The sequence below is a fragment of the Mytilus trossulus genome, chromosome 2 (genome assembly GCF_036588685.1).
Source record: "Mytilus trossulus isolate FHL-02 chromosome 2, PNRI_Mtr1.1.1.hap1, whole genome shotgun sequence".
In the NCBI taxonomy this organism is placed as follows: Eukaryota; Metazoa; Mollusca; class Bivalvia; order Mytilida; family Mytilidae; genus Mytilus; species Mytilus trossulus.
The window spans coordinates 36,462,427-36,485,005 of record NC_086374.1 but is presented as its reverse complement, the minus strand read 5'-3'; the positions used below and the strand labels follow the sequence as shown (position 1 = coordinate 36,485,005).

Here is a 22,579-nt window from a genome sequence, read left to right as displayed (position 1 = left end):
ACGAACAACAAATATGTAACACATACACAAACTACAACCACTGAATTTACAGGCTCCTGACTTGCGACAGGCACATACATAAATAATGTGGCGGGGTTAAACATGTAAGCGGGATCCCAACCCCCTAACCTGGGACAGTGGTATAACAGTAAAACATAAAAACGAACTATAAAAAACAGTTGAAAAATGCTTTCTCATCAGATGGACTAAAATTAAAGTGGACGTGGCTGGGTCCTTATACATCCCGACACAAAAAGACACAATGAACAGATCTGAGAGTACTTGCAGTTATATGACAGCTAGTTCGAAACCGCTAACAACTATTAAAAAAATAATGCATCTAAGACAAAACTATCAATCCGTACACATCCAACATCCAATGGATTTAGTGTAAAGACGTCATAAACAGCCAGAGAAAACATGACCTAGTATAATGCTAAGTTACAGGTATCGAGAGATTGTAGATCCATGAATATGCATATGTCTATAACATACTAGTAGTATTTAGTAAGCTTTTAATTTACTGATAACAAAATCAATATTTATACCAATAAAAACAATATTCAATGATCATATTACAGTGTTGAATAGGTAACCTTTTAGAATAAGTTTATTTAAAGGAGCGACAAGTTTACGTTTCTGGGCACGGTTAACATTTCCGTAAAAATGAGGATGTGCTATCCCGTTTAAAATAAGTTTTCTACAGGTACAACCAAACTTTAATACCAAATCTTTATATCTATGGAAAAATTTAGTTAAGGTTTTAAGTAATTTATGGTAACGATGTCCCTTGTTTAATAATTTACCAGTAAAACATAGGTTACGTGCGTTAAAATCAAAAACGTCACAAAGACACGGGCATAGTGAACAAGTTGTGAAATATAAACACCGTAAGATGGTGTCAAAGGAACTCACCATCTAAAAATGGAAAATTAACAATAGGGAACGCAAAATCGTCTTTTTTGTCGTAAATTTTAGTGTGGAATTTCCTGTTTAAAACCGAAATATCTAAATCCTGGAAAGGACAGTTATTACCGAATAAATTTGATTTATTAAAAGTAGTTCCTTGGGGTAAATTTCAGCAGTATATTGAGAAAATTCTTGATTATTTAACGAAAAAATATCATCAAGATAACGGTAAGTGTTGTTGAATTTATCAATTAAATGCAATTTCGACGGGTCTTTACCGAGTTTAGTAATAAACTGTGATTCGTAACAGTACAAAAACAAGTCTGCTATTAAAGGGGCACAATTAGTTCCCATGGGGATATTTACAACTTGTCGATAAACTTTGTTGCCGAAACGTACATAAATATTATCAAGGAGAAAATTAACAGCTTCAATCATCTCATCACACCTCCAGTAAGTATATCTAGCATATTCACCTTTCTTATTAAAGAAGAAGGCTTTAAATGAGTTGCAGCAAATATATCTCCATTCAGCTTTACCAAACGACCATTTATTTAAATAGGATTTTTTTTTAATAAGATAGTGTGGAAGTGTAGTGTAAAAAGTAGAAAAATCAAAACTATTAACAGAATCAAAAGGACCATCAAAAGCACGTAATTAATTTAAAACATCCAAAGATTTTTTTACACTCCAAAAATGGTTTATACCACTATGTTCATATATTTTATTACAATAGTTTATGATAAGCTCTTTAATAGCAGTTAATGAACTAGTTAAGAGCACTGAAAGATTAGTTGTAGAACCCTCACTAGAGAACGAGATGAAACGATATTTAAATGGTTTTTTTTGTGTAGTTCAGGGAGCCAATACATAGTAGGGTCCTTCAAATGTTCAGGAGAAGCCTTAAGCTTTGATGTGGTTGTGATATGCTTGTTTACTATATGACTCTCTGTGGAGCGGATGGACTTAAATGTAGATGAATTTAAAATTTCATTCTTAAGAACGTCCGTGTAGTAGTTACGGCATACCACTACCACATTGTTGGCTGCTTTGTCGGCCGGTACATACACAAACCGCTTTGAAAGTATATGAAGTTTATTTCTTATGCTCGAAATACGTGTTTTATGTACTCTATTATTAACTTCTAAATTCTTTTCAAAATGTGATATTCTCTTATCTACCACATTCATACATTTATTTAAATAAGGATCAAGAGATTTTTTATCAGATTTTTCCCGTTTACATTATTTTGTACAAAACGAGGAAAGAGCATCTTTGGTGACTTGACGACACTCTTTTCAATCTGTTTAGATGGATTGCATATATTCACTGAGCAATAATGACTCAACCAGTATCATACAGTGGCAATATAACTTGTTTGTGTAGACACGTTCTCAAAATCCAATACACGTGTAATATAAGTATCCAATACAGTGAAGGAAATCCAGTTATACATCTTTGGTTAAATTCCAAAAGAGCATAGAACAAACTAACGACATTCCATGATTAACTTCTTTGCAAGTGTCGTAGAGTTATTCTTTGTTAGTGTCGTGGAGGTTATCAATACTTATTCATGTATCAAGCATTTCATGTAATGTGATTGACACACATACTTGTTTTTGTCATGTGTCTTATTGCAAAAAAATAAATATTTCATAAAATTGAGGATGATAAAATGATTTACTTTAATGCGCCGTCTCTTGTTAACCAATTCTAATCAAAGTACTTGCATATATTCACTGAGCTATAATGACTCAACCAGTATCATACAGTGGCAACTAAATTTGCATATTATGTATTGTATAGTATTAAACTGATTTCGTAGCAAAACACACGTGGTGCCTGAATATCAATCATATGGCACTTTTAAAACATATATGATATTGTGCCGCCCAATACGTTGAACAAATGATTTTGCAGCATTGAATCAAAATGTGAATATACAGAAAACTAGTTGATTACAACAGGGAAAATATTCATAAGACGAATAAGAAAATACAACGCAACAGTCAAGCATTTTTTTTAAAAAAAAATTAAAGAAAAATCGAATAAGACCACAGTTCATAAAACTTTTCGTAGACAACTTTATATAGAACGGGCAACACAAACCTAAGAAAACCATCTGTGGACTGCACTCAAGTGATCTTGAAGAGAATAAAATATTCAACAAATTGTACCCAACATGTTAATCATGAATAGTCCGTTGGGCAATCAAACTTACGTTGAAAGCCTGAGGTAGACACAAAATGTACTGTTACGTGTATATGTCTCTCTAACATTAAAAAAAAATAAATGTAGTGTTTAATCACCAGATGACTTCAATGAAACCATATGAAAAATCTCGTAATCAAATAAAAGTCTCATTCGAGTTTTATTGATGAAAAAATATGCGACATCCTTTTAACGTTTCTAGTGCTATCTAACATATAATGAAAGCAAATTGCCTACAACCAGGAAACTTCAAATAACTGTAAAATTGACAACATAAAAATATAAAAATCTTAAATATATCCTAGTAATAAAATATAATATGATAAAAACTAATTTTCTATAACTTAAACTACAAACCAGTAAAAGTCTGCAATGACCTACATCTGTACTCGACTGTTCTGATTTTTTCTCGATCAGTCTAAATTGGTCAATATTTACTTGATACCTCAACTGTAGTCTGAACAATAATTTACAAGCTGAAATTTTGCTCGAACTTTACTCGACCAGTACTTAACCATTTTATTTGCGTCTGCACCATGCTTGACCTTGTCTCCACCATGCAATCGAGACAATTTTTTTATGCATCTATCTGTTGCATTTCATCAATTTAGGAACTGTTTTAACAACAGCTGTTTTCTCTTGCTAAAATTTTGAACAGTATTTAAAGTTAAAAAAGAATTCAATATGGCATTGAAATCAAAATTTCACAATAAACATAATATCACTTCAACACAATATTCATCAACACTCACATATGTACCGATTGTAAGGTTTTATGCATGTTGTGATTGTAAAATGTCAGCTGTGAGTCAAAAAAAGAAGCATTTTGTCGGTTGAACGCAACAAACGAGACCAAAAAGCCTTCATAGTGTGTCGAGCATCTGATTTTATACTTCTGGGGCCGTGTCAACGAAGATGTCCTAGGACTAGGACATGTCTTAGGATGGTCTTAGGACATTACTTAGTCCTAAGTCAGGTTAAGGATAACTCAATACTAAATATACTAATACAATATTAAACTATCAAACTGTTATAAAAATTAAATTAAGAAAACAGTTTGTTTTTTTCAATTTTTGTTAAAGATTTAATTGTATTACATTAAATTATTTCGTGCTGCCTATTTTGAAGCCTAAACAATACTATCAGTAAAGCAACATTTTTGCGACTTACCAAAACGGTGCAAAAAGAAATTAAATATGGGCAAAAAAAACTTCTTTTATAACTAATCCTCATTCGATACATGTAATGAAATCGAGGAGACCTAAGGACACAACTAGTTTACGTACTAAAATTGCAGAACCGTAATATCGCATTTGACAAAGTAAGGCCGTACGGTGACCTGTAATTGTTAATGTTTGTGTCATTTTGGTCTTTTGTGGATAGTTGTCTCATTGGCAATCATACCACATCTTCTTTTTTATATTGTGACTATTTACTTTTGTTTCGTATTAAAATCATTCATATCTTCCATCATATTTTAATAACGTATTTATTAGTATTACGTTGGATCTTTAACTTTTATTTTGCGTCAATTGTTTTCCATATCAAAGTCATCCTCCCTCTCTTTACATTAATGTTAAAATACAATAAAATCTATTTCATAGAAATATCTATATATTTTTTTTTTCAATTAAATATATATGTGTTAGGATGGTCCTAGGACTATTGTAGTTATGACTGTCCAAAGCCGGCTTTGTTTTACATCCTAAGACATGTCTCAGACACGTCCTAAGACCATCCTAAATATATCCTAAGACCTATCTTAGGTCTTTTCTATGATACTTTCATTGACACGGTCCCTGGCTTTCATAGATTACAGTTGAGCGTTTGTTTTTTTCATATAAACAGAGGAAAAATGATTGAAGCATGAATCCTTTTTGCAATATAATGCACTGGATAACAGAGGAAATCGATTAACAATGCTTGAATAGTTTAATTTACGTGTAATTTTGTTCGCTAATATATTATACTTATTGGTATGCATGGTGTTTGTTTTTGTTATCAATCAAACTCTCTGACATTCTCTTACTAATGTCCAGAGTTTCCCATTGACATCCTGTCTAATTATTTCCAATAACTTCAACCTATTGCACAACCACAGTAAAATTCACTATAAATCAAACGAAAGGTATTTAACTTAACAATCATCACAATTATGGGATTATTTGCATACAATTTATTGACAAATCAAAAAAACTAATTTCATTAAATTTACATTTCAATAAATTTTGATCGAGTACTTCCAAGCTGATTGTTAATTATTATATCAAAGTATATAAAACCATTGAAATATGAACTTAAGTATAATTTACTGGCGACTGGGTCCCAAAGTGAGCACCAAAAGGTAAATATATGAGAACATAATTATTTTAACGTGTTAATGTTAACAATGAACTCTATTTGTCAATTAAAAAACGTATTTTTCTGCACAGTCTAGTTCTGAGCGTTTTGAGTATGCAAAATGATGCAATAAGCATGTGTGTAGATTCTTATATACAAATTTAAATTAGCACTATTACCATAAACTTTAATTTTATTTATTTGAAACAAACATGAAAAAATACATATCCAATACAAACATGTAATTGCTTAAAATTAGAGTCAACTTTCATCCTTGAAGAAAATGGCACAACCAGTATCTTGTTGTAGTCTATGACATTCCGTAAATTACAAAATATGCAATGATTCATACTGATTTTAAAGTTCGAACACCAAACCTCTAATGTCAAACTCGGATAATGAATTTTGTTGAAATTGCATGGTTAAAATTTTGTTAAACAAGGAATCTCGAATAATCCTATTGGGCTTTGGTAATCCGAAATTCAAAACTCGATATATTAATCAGAATATTTTTTATCTATAAAGAATCGTTTGGCCAATTAACGATTCACCTACATAGAAACGTTCATATATGAAAAAAAAATGATATGTACATAAGGTCGCTGACCTACTTACTGGAACAATAAAGAGAATTCAAATACAAAAACCTCTGTTTTGACAACGTTTTGGTCAATTGTTTCTTTAATATCCTACATGTCCCAACTGTTTACTAACCTTCACCTGTTCTACATCGAAAGCAGGTTACATAAATTTATAGCCAACGTAGGTTATTTTTGACCAATGTGGTATGGTCATTTTATGTGAAACAGTAAATAAAACTGTCGCCCTCGTATTGTTTGGACTGTCAATACAAATAGAAAACAATTTAGTATAAATAATATAATGACAAACAAATATACCATAAATATGACGCATACTCATTTTATATCTGGAAATAAAGCAGAAACAAATATATATATATATACATATGTATATCAATAAGTCTAAAACATTCATTTTAATGGTTTTTGTCTCTTTGACACATTCCCCATTTCCATTCTCAATTTTATTTAAAAAAAGAAGAAAAAAGTTTTGCCGTGCATACCTTGTAAATCGGGATTAGTTTTAAAGTGTGCGAGCAGGTTTAAAAACATAAAACTATCGAATATCTAAGAATACTTATTTGATATTTTAGAAATTTGCGGTATTCACACTTTATGCAAATTGAGCACTTTTAACCATTAAATATATATAAATAGCTTAATGTCACTAATAATAACAATTTTGTCCGTTTTTAGACATATTAAGTATTTCCTTCAGCTTGTTTACTTCGCAACATGTAAGGTTTGCTAGAATATGTTTCAATAAATTTGACAATAATGTGTGCAACCTTGAACAACATGAACAGTTACATAAACAGGGTTCAATAATAATGCAATCCTTTAGGTAGTACTTTCTTTAACAATAGCTTAGCTCTTAAGAAGATGTTTCTCGTACAAAAAATAATACTAAACGATGTATCTTACTCCAACTGTCATAGTTATAACGGTAACACTATTTATTCTGTAAAACACAAAATCGTTCAACAAAAAAGTCGTTCGCCGTAGTTATCACGTATTCAATTCTTTCCAAAGCTTTGGTGATTTCAAATTCTTTGAATTATGGTCAACTACAAATAACGTCGATTTCAATGAAATTGTATGGGGATACTCTATGAATGTGTATTAAGATTTCTGGTTTTTTTTCTTGAATGGTAGTATTTGCACCAAAAGCTGCGCCTACATTAGATAGCGTCATGTAGTGGCAAACATATTTTGTCCCAGCTTTCATACTTTGAAGTGATATGGATGATCCGGGTATTCCTTTTTATGTATCATCAATAGTTATGATGAAAAACCTAATTTCGGGACAATGCATATAAGATGTGGATACTTACAATTCTTGAAGATAAGTAAAAGTGTCAACGAACCCTTTTCTCTTTTAATAATATAAAAAAATTGAATAATTTGTATTATATATTTTTTAAGGAACGATAAAAACTTTATTTTCAAACAATGTTTTCAAAAATTATGGCAAGTTTAGATGGAAACATCTTTCAAAAGAAAAGACATATCATTGTGACTCTCATTTGGCTTGACTTTTTTATTGACATTATTTTTGGTGGACGGATTTTTGATCATACAGTCAGTCTTTCTATGGAATACAGTAATGCTCATGCATTCCAATGATTTCAAAAAGTGATAAATTAAATAATTTGTTAAGCCGAAGCGAATGGTCTTTTAACAAATTACATACAGAGATTTGTTTTAAATTAAAAAAATCCAACTACATAATATGTGAATAAGGTCTTTGAACTACTTTGTCCAGCAATATAGAGAAATAAAATACAAACCTCTATTTTGTTAACATTTTGGTCCTTGTTTACTATTATATGCTACGCGTTCCAACTATTTATTAACCTTCACCTGTATTTCACTGACAGCAGGTTACATACAATAAAAGCCAACGTAGTTTATTTCTGTCCAATGTGATATGGTCATTTTATGTTTAACCGTAAGTAAAAATATCGCCCTCATATTGTTTGGACTGTCCGAGACAAATAAAAAACAAATAAGTACAAATAATAATATGACGCATTATATAGTATAAACATGAATATATCTTTTATACTGGAAATAACAAAAAAAAAAAGAAAAAAAAAAAGAAAATACCAAATAAAAAAAGGAAAACATTTGAATAAAAAAAGGTACTACTAATGTGTATACCTTGTAAATTGAGCTTCCATGTTTATTAAACTTGTCAAATATATTTCGCTTAATAAAGCTTATAAAAGAAATTACTAAACACTTATAACATAACTGTATTTGTACAAATTATAAAAATGCTCACTCAAATACAGCGATTCGTACGATTTCAACTTTGCCATCGTGACAAATACAGCCAACAGTAATTGTTCAAAAGTCATAAATTGAGAGAAAACATATCTGGGTTACAAACTAAAACCAAGGGGAACACGGCAAATGTAAGAGGAAAACAATGGAACATCAGAAACAAATACATAGAAACGAACTATTTCATAACAACTGCCATATTCCTGACTAGGTACACAAGTAGTTAAGGAAAGCTGGTGGGTTGAACCTGGTTTTATGGCTATCCTAACCTCCCGCTTATATAATTATGATAAAAAAATCGATAAAATGCAGAAATACAGCACAAACAAAAGCAAAATTTTTTTTTCAACGTTATATTAATCTTTCCGCATTATATGAGGTTAATATTTCACCGCATATAAGGTTTGCTAGCATATATTTCAATAAATCTGACTTTAATGGCTGTAAATAGTAATCAAAGGTACCAGGATTATGCTTTAATACGCCAGACGCGCGTTTCGTTTTCATTAGACTCATAACTCACCTTTATAGAAAAGTTACTCCTGTTAGTACTTTATAAAAATGTCAAATGTCAAATAAAATGATAGTACAGTATGTCTGCATCTGATCTTTAAATAAAATTATGAAAATATAATAAAGTATGTCTTACTCCAACTTTCATTGTAATGACGGTAATAAAATTTTGAACACTTAAAATATTTTAAGTTTTAAATTTAAACCAAAAATACCAAACACATCTTTCAACAAAATATTCTGAAGCCGCAGTTAACTAATGTTAAAATGTATTTTTCTTTCCGATGCTTTGGAGATTCAAATTCTATAAATAAGTGTCTCTTAAAAATACTGCCGATTTCAATAAAATATGATGATGATACTTCATGAAAGTTTTTTCGCACGTTACTTTTGATAGAAGCGAACATATTTTTACCCTGCCTTTAAACTCAACTTCTTTTTAAAATTAGTGGTAATAATGTTGCTAGTCGCATTGTTCGTTTGTGTGTGTTTAAGTCGAGATGTGTGCTCATTTTAAACGGGTTTAGCCGATCACATTATGTTCCGAAACCAAGTCCGGAAATCTCGACCACATGTTGTAATTTGATGATTGTCCTTGTTTTAATCAACTTCTATGTTTTAAATGAAAGTCAGGTGTTGGTGGAATACATGGTCTCTTGTTCTGTCAATATGTTTTCATGATTGGGGTTATCCTTTCTATGTATTATTCAGAGTAATTGCATTCGAGGGGCGGTGTATATTAGATGTGGACTTACTATTCTAAAATATTAATTAGAATATCTGCAATGTTGTCCCTCTTCTCATGCAATAGTATAAATGTCTAAACAATGACTTACTAGTATCGACTTTTACACAAGTACTCGTCGTTCTAAATTTAAGAATAAATTAAAACAGTATGTCAAACGCTGCTTTATAAAATTATGATCAATTAAAGACACAAACATACTTTAATGAAAGGATACGTCATAAGTATCCTCACTATGCTTGTGTTTTTAATCATACAGCCAATATTTCTATGAGAAATAACAGTGCTCATTTAATCGTGTTAAGCAGACGTCAGAGATTACTTTCTCAAGAAAATCGAAATTAATAATCCGAAGCGAGATGTCCGTTTCCGCTGTAGAAATGTTAAATACACTGCGGTGTGGGCATGATGCAGTGGGCTGGGGCTGGGTCACAATTAGAAAACTCTAGTAGAAAATGTTAAAAAAAATTGACGGTACAGTATAGTCAAGTTAAGATGATGACAAATTATCATACAAATTCCCTGTTCTTAAAACATTTAGATTCGAGTATTGGAGAAATCATGATTGTCTTGTGTAAAGTTTTATGTGAACACTCAAACAAAGGCAATGAGTAGTAACCACTTTTATGTTTTTCTGCTTGTCTTGAGTTGGTCTTTGATAAGATAAAATAATTTCATTTTTTTTATTTACAGAAAATGAATCTGTTTCTGCTGTTGGTAGGGGTTATTCTATTGGTTGTATGTGTTGAAGGACAGTCCAGCAACGATAACGATAGCAACGAAAATGGAGTACAACAAAGAGGTCGTACATTCTTCCAGAGACCTACGTTGAGACGTCAAACATTCAGGAGATCTAATGATAACGATGATGACAATGACAATGATAGAAGAAGACGTTTGACACTTCAACAAAACAATCTAAGATATAGAATATTACAAAGACAAAGACTCCTCCGACAACGTCAACAGTCAAGAAATAACGACAATGATGATAATGAGGATAATGATAGAAGACGTCAGATACTTCAACAAAATAATTTAAGAAATAGAATATTACAGAGACAAAGACTCCTTCGACAACGTCAACAGCAAAGAAATAACGACAATGATGATAATGATGACAATGATAGAAGACGTCAGATACTTCAGCAAAACAATTTAAGAAATAGAATATTACAAAGACAAAGACTAATTCGACAACGTCAACAGCAAAGAAATAACGATAACGGCAGTAACGAAAACACACGACAAAGACGAAGGGTATTCCGAAGACAACCATCATTTAATAATGCTCGAAGGGTTTTTAGAAGACCAACATTTCGTCGACAAGGTCTAGTAAGACAACAACGATTTAGGAGGGGTTGAAACGGAACATCACATCTGCTTAATGTCAGCTAGTATTTGAACACTACTGTCCATTTTCAATTCCATTGTTTCCATCATGAAAGATTATGTATATATAATTTATTGGTTTAAGGATATTAAAGTTTTTTTAAAAACATCTTTGTAGCACTATTAGTACTCTTTTGTACACTACACTTACAATGGTAAGTTCTTTGAATATTTTTTAAGTAACAACCAATCAAATGAGGTCCTTATTTTTTTTCCAAAAATTATTTACATAGATTACCTTAGCTGTATTTGGCAAAACTTTTAGGAATTTTGGTCCTCAATGCAATTCAACTTCGTACTTTGTTTAGCCTTTTTAACTTTTTTGGATTCGAGCGTCACTGATGAGTCTTTTGTAGACGAAACGCGCGTCTGGCGTATATACTATATTTATTCCTGGTATCTATGATGAGTTTATTTACAACCACTGGGTCGATGCCACTGCTGGTGGAGATTTATTTCCCCGAGGGTATCACAAGCCCAGTAGTCAGCGCTTTGTGTGCTGTCATGAATTGTCATTGATACAGTTATATTTATAAATTTACTGTTTACAAATCTTTGCATTTTTTTGAAAAACTAAGGTTTTTCTACCTCAGGCATAGATTACCGTAGCTGTATTTGGAAAACGTTTAGGAATTTTGGTCCTCAATGCTCTTCAACTTCGTACTTTATTTGACCTTTTTAACTTTTTTGGATTCGAACGTCACTGATGAGTCTTTTTTAGACGAAACGCGCGTCTGGCGTATATACTATATTTAATCCAGGTATCTATGATGAGTTTATTACACTTTTCAAATTTATATTTATCCCGTCAATTCAGATAATATGTATTGATAATGTATAAAAAGCAATATGAAAACAATATTTGGGGTTATACATATTTCTTGTAAATTTAATCAATTTTAATATAATTAGATGTGCACTATCTTAACTAATAATTCTTCTCTAAAACGTTTCTGTCATTTCAATCAGGCAATTAATATTTTACTGTTTGAACGTTCTAGATTAAAAGGTTCTGTCTACCCAAACTAACGACAGTTCTTTGATATTGTCAGTAATTAAGTATTTGAACAAAAGGCGCAAACCGGAAAATTATTGTGGAATAACAAATGATGTATTATACATATAAGATCAAGAAAAGACCATAGTCCATTAAATCAGCATGACCTATACAAATTCACATTAACACGCATAATACTATCATATAAATAAATAAACATAAACTTAATAGAATACCATCGGTAGTAATCGGAGGTTATCTCACTCGATGAATAATTAGTATGGTGCATAGTCCTCCAGAACAAAGCTTGATATGACGATATTCTACCTCGTTTTCCTGTAACACGTATTATTGTTTATTATTTCCTATGGAAACTTAGTTATTTTAATAAATGTTTTAGTATTCTATAAACATGTATTAAAAAGAAGAGTTTGAATCAATATCGATTATAATGAATTTGGTAGCAAATGTCCTAATAATATAAAGTTATTGAGATGTGGTATAATTGCCAATGAGACAACTATCCAGTAGAGTTCAAATGAGGTGGAGGTAAGCAATTAAAGGCAACCGTATGGCCTGCGCGGTAAGTTAATTAAAGAGCCGCCATAGAAAATATGAAACAATTTTAACGAGAAAACCAACGGTCTAATTTATAAAATTTACCATAGATGAACTTGGCTATTTTAAAGGTCATTTGGTGATATAGCTCTGCAACTATTTCGGTTGTCATACATCCTTGGCTTTCAAATATTTGTTTCAAGCGTTCCGGATGAAGATTAACCAAGAAAGGCGCTTCGACGAATGAAATGGAACAGCGTTAATTTCCTTTTTTTATAGCAAAATATGACGGTCATAAACCAACAACAACAACTTAACAACAGGCCTCTTACTTGGGACAGGCACATGATAATGTGGCTGGGTGACATACATTTTATAAGCGTTCAATCCTCCCCTAGCGTACTGTAGAACAACATAAAAATATGTACCTTTTACATCACAGATGGAGGATTTATGCGAGTTGCAACAAAACAAAAATCGGCAATCAGATTTTTCAAAAGACCATTTGATAAAAAGAAATTCTGTTTGACAAGTGTGTGTGATAGTGTAGTGTACAGTGGGAAATTCATAGCTGTCAACTGAATTGGACGAACCACCAAAAGCATGTAGTTTATCCAAAACATTCAAAATTTAATATGACGTCCATTATCACTGAACTAGTATGCATATTTGTTTTGGGGCCAGCTGAAGGACGCCTCCGGTACGGGAGTTTCTCGCTACATTGAAGACCCATTGGTGGCCTTAGGCTGTTGTCTGCTCTATTGTCTGGTTTTTGTCGCTTTGACACATTCCTCCATTTCCATTCTCAATTTTAAAGACTTTTTGACACCAAAAATAGTAAAGTCCATTACTTTTATATGTATTACGAAACGCGCGCCTGGCGTATATGCAAAATTTAGTCCTGGTATCTATGATGAGTTTATTTACAACCACTGGGTCGATGCCACTGCTGGTGGAGATTTATTTCCTCGAGGGTATAGCCAGCCTAGTAGTCAGCACTTTTGTGCTGACATGAATTATCATTGATATGGTTATAAATTAACTTTTTAAAGCATTTCGAAGTTTTGAAAATCTAAGGCTTTTCTACCTCAGGCATAGATTACCTTAGCTGTATCTTTTAGGAATTTTGGTCCGTACTGCTGTTCAACTTCGTACTTTATTTGGCCCTTTTATTTTTTTGGATTCGAGCGTCACTTATGAGTCTTTTGTAGACGAAACGCGCGTCTGGCGTATATACAAAATTAAGTCCTGATATCTATGATGAGTTTATTTACAACCACTGTTGACGAAACGTGCGTCTGGCGTATATACAAAATTTATTCCTGGTATCTATGATGAGTTTATTTATTACAAAACATGATAACTAGATCTTTAAAAGAAGTAATGGAAGTCGTATAACAATTCAGAAGTCAGAGAACACTTACTTGTACTAGAAGCTGAGATGAAAAGAAATTTAAACGTTTTTTTCCCGGTGTTTAGGTTACCAATTATACATAGAAGGGACATTCTTATGATTATCACAGACCTTAAGCTTTGATGTTGTTATGATATCATTGTTTACTCTTGTATTATCTATGTAGTGCACGAACCTTAATGAAAATGAATGTATAATTTTATTCTATATATGGATTTACATGTAGTATTTATGTCATTACACCACCCCATGGTTGGCTGCTTTGTCCGCCGGTACGAACACAATTCGCTTTGAGAGTTATTGAATTTCGATTTTATTTCATGAAATGGGCGTATTACTTACTTACTTTATTTTTAAAATTTTGATATGCAAATATTAGCAATACTCAGACATTTATCAAAATGGGAATTTAGTTTTGTAAGAATCCTCCCGTTGATAACAATTTATTTTCAACAGTGTCACATCATAGCCATAGGGATAATATTGAAAATTCATTGTTTCATAGTCACATGCTGAAGGAACATTGTTTTCTATACTAAAGGTTGATGTAACTGACGTATAATTAAAAATCAAACTTCTACCAAGAATCATAGGTGGCTCAATGGTATCAACGAGAGGACAGTCTATTGGGAAATAAGATTCTTATGATTCATGTACACTCATATTTTGGACTGAAAACGATATTGTCTATTATAGTCCAGTCAAACTAAGATTTAACCTCAAACTAATTGCAACAGAAAATATTTTAGTTCTAATCTTTAGTATTATGTCCTTTATATACACAGAAAAAAGTCCCATAAAATCTAACTTGAGGAATACTCACAATCAGCATTTTAAATTTCCTATGGAAATTAACATTGGGAGGGGAGATAACTCTTGCAAAAATTAGTCTTTTTTGGTCAGTTTTTGGTTGTTTTTCTTGAAATTTATGTATAGTATGATACTTTGATGGGGTTATAAGTTTGTATTTGACTAAATTATATAATCTTCTGCTCATGAAATGTACAAAACAGAAGTGCTATGGGTAGTTTTATATTTTTCGTACATTTTTCATTAAAGAAATTGCAAATTTGAAGCTTTGTAACCATTCAAAAAATAATAATGTGAAAATGTGGTATTGTTTATATCTGTATATTATGTTTTTTCAGCAACTTACTTATCTTAAGAAACTTTAAACCACAAAAAGAAGAATACATGCTAAATAATTTTTATTAAATTTGAGATTCTTTACCTTGACATGTTGAAAAATTCATAAAATGGTCAACTAATAAATTACGAAATCTAGATTATAGCTTGATAAAATATATGAAAACACCTATAGAGTTGTTTGTTATACTCTAAAGACCGCTTAAAAATCAAGAATCAATACATTCTGAAGAATAGAAGCGGTAAAGTTATAATTTTGTATCAATTTTTATAGATATTTCTGCCTTTTTTGCAAGAGTTATTTCCCTTTTCAATGCAAATCTCCATAGGAATTTTAAATGGTGATTTTTTTAGTTTTCCTCAAGTTAGATTATATGGGACTTTTTTCTGTGTATATTTGGGGTATAATGCTAAAGATTAAAACTTAAAAATCTTCTGTTGCAATTACTTTCAGGTTAGGGTCAAATTTATGCTAGATTGACTGGACTATTACTCGGTATTAATATAATGTTATGTACTGATTTGTATTTGCATCAGATTTGCTTAATAATTGATGTCTACTATGATTGTATTTAGATATAGGTAAAAGATAATCAAGTTAACAATTGTCATGAGACCTATGATTACGTTGTCCTTTATTAACAGTAGTCATGAAATCAATAGAGGAAGTTTTAGGCATGTTCCTTCGTTTCATGATATTGTAATTTAGACCTAGGCTAAATAGTCGGCTACCTATCATAAACAAACTATTCAAATTAAATATCTGAGGGTCACCATAAACCCTCCATGCATTATGAACTATCTCCAAAAACAATCACACGAGAAGCTCTTTATCTTCCCTATATATATAGTTAAGAAAATATGTGATAGACAGAGACGGCAACTTATCTTAAAGGAATCTTAGTTGAATTGTATTACGTTTTGTAAATCTATGGTCTTTTTTATAACAACTTTATTGTATGGTTTACATTCATATCTGGTATATATATATAGTTGGCTCATTGGCGATTATACCACATCTTTTTATTTCTATATCATCAGACGTAGGGAAAGACTAACTTGCGGAAGGAAATGGTGAGCATTCAATTTTTGTTGTGTCAATCACTGAAACAACAAAATGCAGAACAATGCTGATGGAAGTGTTTAACGGCCTTGACTGGATTTACACGGATTTACACGGTCGGAAGTATGTCAAACAAAAATAGTGTAGCAAGTATTTATACTAACGGTATAATAGACATGCGTTTTATGGGGATAATTAATTTATGATGTGTGTTTTGATTGGCTAGTTATCCATTACTTTTATAATTGTATGTTTTTGGAAGTAGGAAGTAATACAATGTAATAATGATATGATGGTTACCTAACAGGCAACACGTCTCCATTGTTTGTGTACACACTCAAACAGATATATGCAATTAAAACATCAGAATATCAAACCACTAAATAAATATGTAATTGGACTTTGAAAACTCATCATTGACAAAAGAAGGAAAAAATCGCAGCTTTATTTCACCAATTCTTGTTTTATGCAGTGAGTAATGTGAACACAAAATAAATTTAAGGTTATATATGTTTAAAGTCATGAACCAAGGCAGGAAAACGAACATTTGTTATCTTATAGTTCGTTTGTGTGTATGTTGCATTGTCGTTATGGTTTTTGGTTGCACTTAAGTGTTTGTTATGTTTCGTTGTTTGCCTCTTATAGTTGACGTGTTTTCCTCAGTTTTAGTTTATAACACGGATTGATTTTTTCTCAATCGATTTATGACTTTCGAACGGCGGTATACTACTGTTGCCTTTATTTAAACTGATACTTGACATTGTGAACAGACAGCAAGACGTTTTGTTCATATTATCCATGATGTAGTATTCATCAATTTCTGAACATAGAAATGCAGTAACATATGACATATTTCACACATGGCAATCACAAATTTGAACTACGGTATTATAGTAAGAATGAAAAAAACCCTATATATTGGAGTAGGGAAAACGATACATATGAATAAAACAAATTTCAGGTAATTATACAATCAAACATGTTATGAGCAACTGTTTCCTCAGTTAAGTCTAAAAAAAAACAAGCGAAGATTCATTCACAGTGAAAAAAACGAACAAGAAAGTGGAAAATACTAAGAAGCAAACAAAGAACACTATGAATAAAAGTAAATACGAACAAACAACTTGAACACACCAAATAACACTGCACAGAAAATCAATGATTGAGCAAATCTCTAAGGATAGGCAGTTCCTACTCCACTAGAAGCACTTGTTGCGTTGCTCATTCATTTAAAACGTTCTGTGATAAGTCGGTTGATGATGCATAAATTAGAATCAAGTATCCGTAAAATTGATCATGACATGCGCAACTATATTTTGGAAGTTTGTTATTGTTATTTTGAACCTACCCGTAAGAAAGTGATCAAACTTCATGGATAGCTTTCAAAACCAGATCTTTTCCAGTGTAGAAATCATAAATTGATTTTGGTTAATATATTCCAGGATAAGCATGATAAGTGGTGTTCTTGATTCACCCCTTTTACCTGTGTTCTTATGTCCACATCCAGTACGGAACAATAGATATAGGAAGATGTGGTGTGAGTGCCAATGAGACAACTCTCCATCAAAATAACAATTTAAAAAGTAAATGTCTATAAAGAAGAATTTAAGGTTGAGTAAAGAAATGAATTTGAATAAAAAGATATTTCAATCAGACGAATGTATCAACACTAAGGACAATTACAATAACAAAAACACCCGGAAGACCCTATAGTTTATTTTTTTTCTGATTTTTGTTCATTTCCCCTGTTATTTATGAATTTATGATATTCAGTTTAATATACATGGCGAGACACATATTAACAGCCTATAGTAAGTAAAATCTCATTACAGGTACCAATCTGTTAAGGCAATTGAATTTTTAATCTAATTTATAAAAACCGGAATAGCGGTTAATTTCATATTTTTGGAACTTCTCCAGATTATTGAATTCTCGTAAATAAAGTTGACAGCGCAGGATTGAACTATGCGTTCCTCGTTTTTTTTTTCTGGTTCTGACGGCTATATATACTCAAATGGGGATATTTTGTATGGCATACGTTCGATACGCTGTAAAGAGTGTAGTAACCTACACAGTACAAAGATCAGCAGATACATGTTCATATCCTCTGTAAGAATTTTGAAAAACAAATTTTCAATATTTGGTTGATTATGAGTATTTAAAGCTAATTAATTGACAAGAGAAACACATTAGTCTGATATTGGTTTGAGAATATGTAACAATTTAAATTCCAAACTTAAAAAACTGAAGTTTTCAGTTCTCTAAACGAAGTTGGCCGTAAATTTTAAGCCACTCTATGTACTATCAGGTATACAATATTTCATCTTGAGTGTGGCTGGTTGATGTCAATCTATAATGCTAGTCGTGTGCAGTACTGGTCTTTATGTCATTTCTGTATTGACTCTCTAGATCCATTTGTAAGAGGTATTTCCCTCGGATGGATACACAATTTTCATTGCCAATAGATAGCATGCAAAAAACAAGGGTATCTGCGCGAAATGTAGTATTCAAGATATTTTAATAACATATTACCATAATGATTGTTTATCTAAGATCCTACAACTTTTGATTGAAATAGGTTTTTTTTTTTTATAAATTTAATTGATATAAACGCCCTCCACTTTCAATTTATCATGCTTTGTATGGGTATGGCTTAGTTTGCCTTAAATAACCAGTCTACAATTGGAAAAGGGAAACAATTTATGTAAAAAAATAAATAAAAAATAAAAAGACAGTTTCCAAATTTACCATCTTTACAATATCACTTTCAATTGATGAAATCTTGATGTTACTATTAAGTCCATGCGTTTAGGGTTTTTGAAAGGATATCAAAGAATATAACATCGAAATTTGTCAATTACCGATAGAAACTTATTATTATGATTTATATAAGGCCGTTAGTTTTCTCGTTTGAATTGTTTTACGTTGTCTTATCGGGGTCTCTTATAGCTGACTATGCGGTATAGGCTTTGCTCATTGTTGAAGGCCGTACGATGACCTATAGTTGAAAATGTTTGTGTCATTTTGGTCTTTTGTGGATAGTTGTATCATTGGCAATCATACCACATCTTCTTTTTTATATTTGGCATTAAAGTCAGAGTATCAAATATTGACAGAATTTTCTTTTGTAAGAGTTTTGGAGGATAAACTTATTAAGGTCACCCTTTTTATGCACATATCAAAGTTTACTGAAAATGTTTTGAAAAGTAGAATGATAAGGCGAAGTTCGTGACCAATTATCACGAAATTTATTTGCAATTCCTCACACACCACGTGCATATTGCACATGTTTGATAGTGTCATCAACATTTCTCTAACTGCTAATTTCTAAGTACAATATACGTTTTTTTACACACTACTTGACATTGGCCATTCAGAACTGTCTTCCCTCTTGCAAAACATGTACACAAGTACATTAAATAAGGTGACAATTGCAATATAAACTAGATTGACCCAACAAACAAACAAAAGTGTTGTTTACAGCGTTTCCTGGATTTTTATGACAATATCAATCATATTTATGTGTTACCAATAAAGTGGACTATAAAAGCCATCACTAGTCCATTATTCTTCACTTGGACATTATCACTCAACGAAAAGACAGGTTAGTTCCTTATACACTTGCAATTTTCATTTCTAATCTTTTTACATAACTGGAATAATTCTAATGACAGCAATGGTACAAAAGATCCAAAAGTAGTCTGCAGTAGGCTTTATGATGACTTCGTTAGCTGTAAAATTATATTCAATATCTTTGATCTTGCTTTAATAAACTTGTAATATTATATTCATACTATTAGTCTGGACTTTAAACTAACTTGTCTTTGATTTAAAAAAAATATCTGTCCGTTTATTTATTAACTGATATTTTATAATAAGTATTTCCACCTGTAGTTACTAAAATATAGCTCATCGCAAAAAAGTAACTGTATTTCGGGATTTTTTCTATCTTTGCCAAAGAAATTTTGTATGACCAAATTAAAGACATGTAAGGGACATTTTTAGCCTACAATAAAAGACATCTTAGCGACATTTTTAACCTACAACAAAAGACATCTTAGCGGCATTTTTAGCCTACAACAAAAGACATCGCATCTTCAAAACCTGTGAAAGTGAAGTTGCGATGGTTTTTGTTGTCCGTTAAAAGTTAAACAAAGAGTTTTGAAAACTTAGTGACAAAAGATTGATCTTAACCGTTACAACTTCCGGCAAATATTCGCTATATTAACCATGTTAACACAATGAAATATGATGATATTAGTATATTAGTATTATTTATTCATGTCTATTTTTTTTTTTACAGTTGTCCTCTCTTTCACTGTATCCAGGTCAAAGTGCTGTATAGTCATGGATCTTAAAGTTATAGTAGTATTTCTTGTTGCCATTGTTTGTATAGCAGCCCATCATATGAGTGGATACGACCGACCAGATTCATACTATGACACTCCAGATGGATTATACGATGCACCGGATACACCAGACTACCCTGATTATTATTACCCAAGAAATGTTGGAAGGCAAATTCAAAGGTCTGTTTATAGACCAGTTTACCCACGACGAAGGATAATCCGACGCCGATTTTTTGGTTGAAGGGGAGGTCCTGGATTGAGTAAATCTTTCTACAATTCTATTGTGGTGGCTTTTGATGAAATCCTTCTGTTTTCTCTACTTCAGATTGGCAGAAACTACGTGTTGATTGAGTAGGAGTGTACTGTGATTGTGATAACAAAACACTTAAAAACTTGAATGGAAGTTCCATGAATGATTTGTTTCCTTCAACGGAAAAAAATTAAATAAATAAATAAAATCTGTAAAGAATTTCGCTATCTGTGTTTTCCTACGTCACATATTTTGCTCACGTCTAGTTTGCTCCTAATTTTCATGTAGTTCGTATAGCTTTAGATATCATTTTTATATGTGTACATTTTTATCTTTCATTGTTTTGTTTCTGAACCAATCTGTTCTTTGTTGAACAGATATTTGCAAGAGTACGCTGGAATACAAATGTGATCTCAAAAGGTCTTAAACAGAACCAAAGATCCAAAGTCGACTATATATATATAGAAGTGAAACTTATGGGCTTGACGAAACAGATTTGTTTCCATAATGATCTCTAAAATAATTTTTTTACCTTTCTTTTTGGAAAGGTATAGTTAAATAAAACTACATTTTTGTAGTTATAAAGATCGATACATTGGTGGTTGTGTAGTTATGTATTTGGTACAACGGGTGTCTACAATTTAGAGGAATTTCTAGGCCTTCTACATTTTTATGTCACACTGTCTCTCGGTGGCTACGTATTGTTTTCTGTGTAGTGATTTGTTGACTGATTTGTTTTGCACTTTAGAAAATGCTTTTACTGATTATTTATCCTCCGTTAGTGTAAATGGTTAATATAGCGACTGAAGAGGAACAACATTTTTTTTCTCTCAAAACTTAAAGATATTATATAACCATTGAAACTTCTAACTTAGAGAAAGTTTACGAAGATATCTTTTATTGGTTTTAGTACTAAAGTACACTGACGCACACTTGTGAATATTTACACAACGGCATATTAAATAACTTCATATTAGTACCTTTATTTCTATTATGAAAACTATATGGTGACAAGTCTATGGCAGATTATAACCATTGAACTAGTTAATCAAAACAGATATTTTATATGTCTTTGATATAAAGGTTTACATCGATAAGCAACTCAATATAACCCAAAAGCTTAACCGTCAAACATCTACTTTCGTTGACTGAGTCGTCTTCGATTATTCACATAAATGTCAGGATATACATTCAGCACACACTAGAGCCTGTCTGAGTTTATGTTGGTTACACGTACCCAACGTAATTATTCAGTGTCTTCAATCTATTCACCTGAAATTAACTGTTATAAAACTATACTGGTATAAAGAATATGAATAAGGCATGCACATTAAGGCAAGCAACCACAATGTCGTGTATGTTAAGTCGGGAAAATATTAACACCTACCGCAAACCTTTGACGTTTGTGGATAAGTACAGGGTCATATGTCATTAAATGAATTATGATGCATTTCAGGATGTAAAAAAAATGTGTACGCTAAACGCGCATTTCGGTCTACAAAAGACTCGTAAGTGACGCTCAAATTAAAAAAAAAAGAGAAGCCAAACAAAGTACAGCATATTATATTTAAAACAACAAATCTAAAAGCTTATGCTTTTACTCTTAGTGTATTGTCAGTGTAGAACAAGCCTTAAACAGAAACCTGGCCTGATCGTAACCTAGTAAATATGAAACCAAAGTCAAAATCACATGGTCCGATGTTCACGAATATAGTCCCTAGTGTTAACAGTGGGTTACTTGCCAATAATTTTTATACCCCTTCCAAATTTATTTCTCCATGTTTAATGCCTCAAATTGTAAGTAAGGGGGTGAAATGACACT

At 31.6% G+C, this 22,579-nt stretch overlaps 1 protein-coding gene and 1 long non-coding RNA gene across 2 annotated transcripts; both read left to right on the top strand.

Moving 5' to 3' along the window:
* The first annotated feature begins 5,417 nt into the window (after positions 1-5,417).
* Positions 5,418-11,089, top strand: LOC134705089 (putative uncharacterized protein DDB_G0286901). Its single transcript, XM_063563856.1, has 2 exons — positions 5,418-5,464; positions 10,282-11,089. Exon 2 carries the CDS (start codon positions 10,285-10,287, stop codon positions 10,951-10,953), a length of 669 nt encoding a protein of 222 aa, XP_063419926.1. The 5' UTR covers positions 5,418-5,464; positions 10,282-10,284; the 3' UTR covers positions 10,954-11,089.
* An 8,570-nt stretch (positions 11,090-19,659) lies between these two features.
* LOC134705088 (uncharacterized) lies at positions 19,660-20,976 on the top strand. The gene is made up of 2 exons (XR_010105475.1): positions 19,660-19,762; positions 20,462-20,976. It is a non-coding gene; the product is annotated as an uncharacterized LOC134705088 (long non-coding RNA).
* The last annotated feature ends 1,603 nt before the right edge of the window (positions 20,977-22,579 follow it).

Coding starts and splice junctions, on each gene's coding strand:
- LOC134705089 (XM_063563856.1), top strand. CDS start 10,285: ATGAATCTGTTTCTGCTGTTGGTAGGGGTTATTCTATTGGTTGTATGT.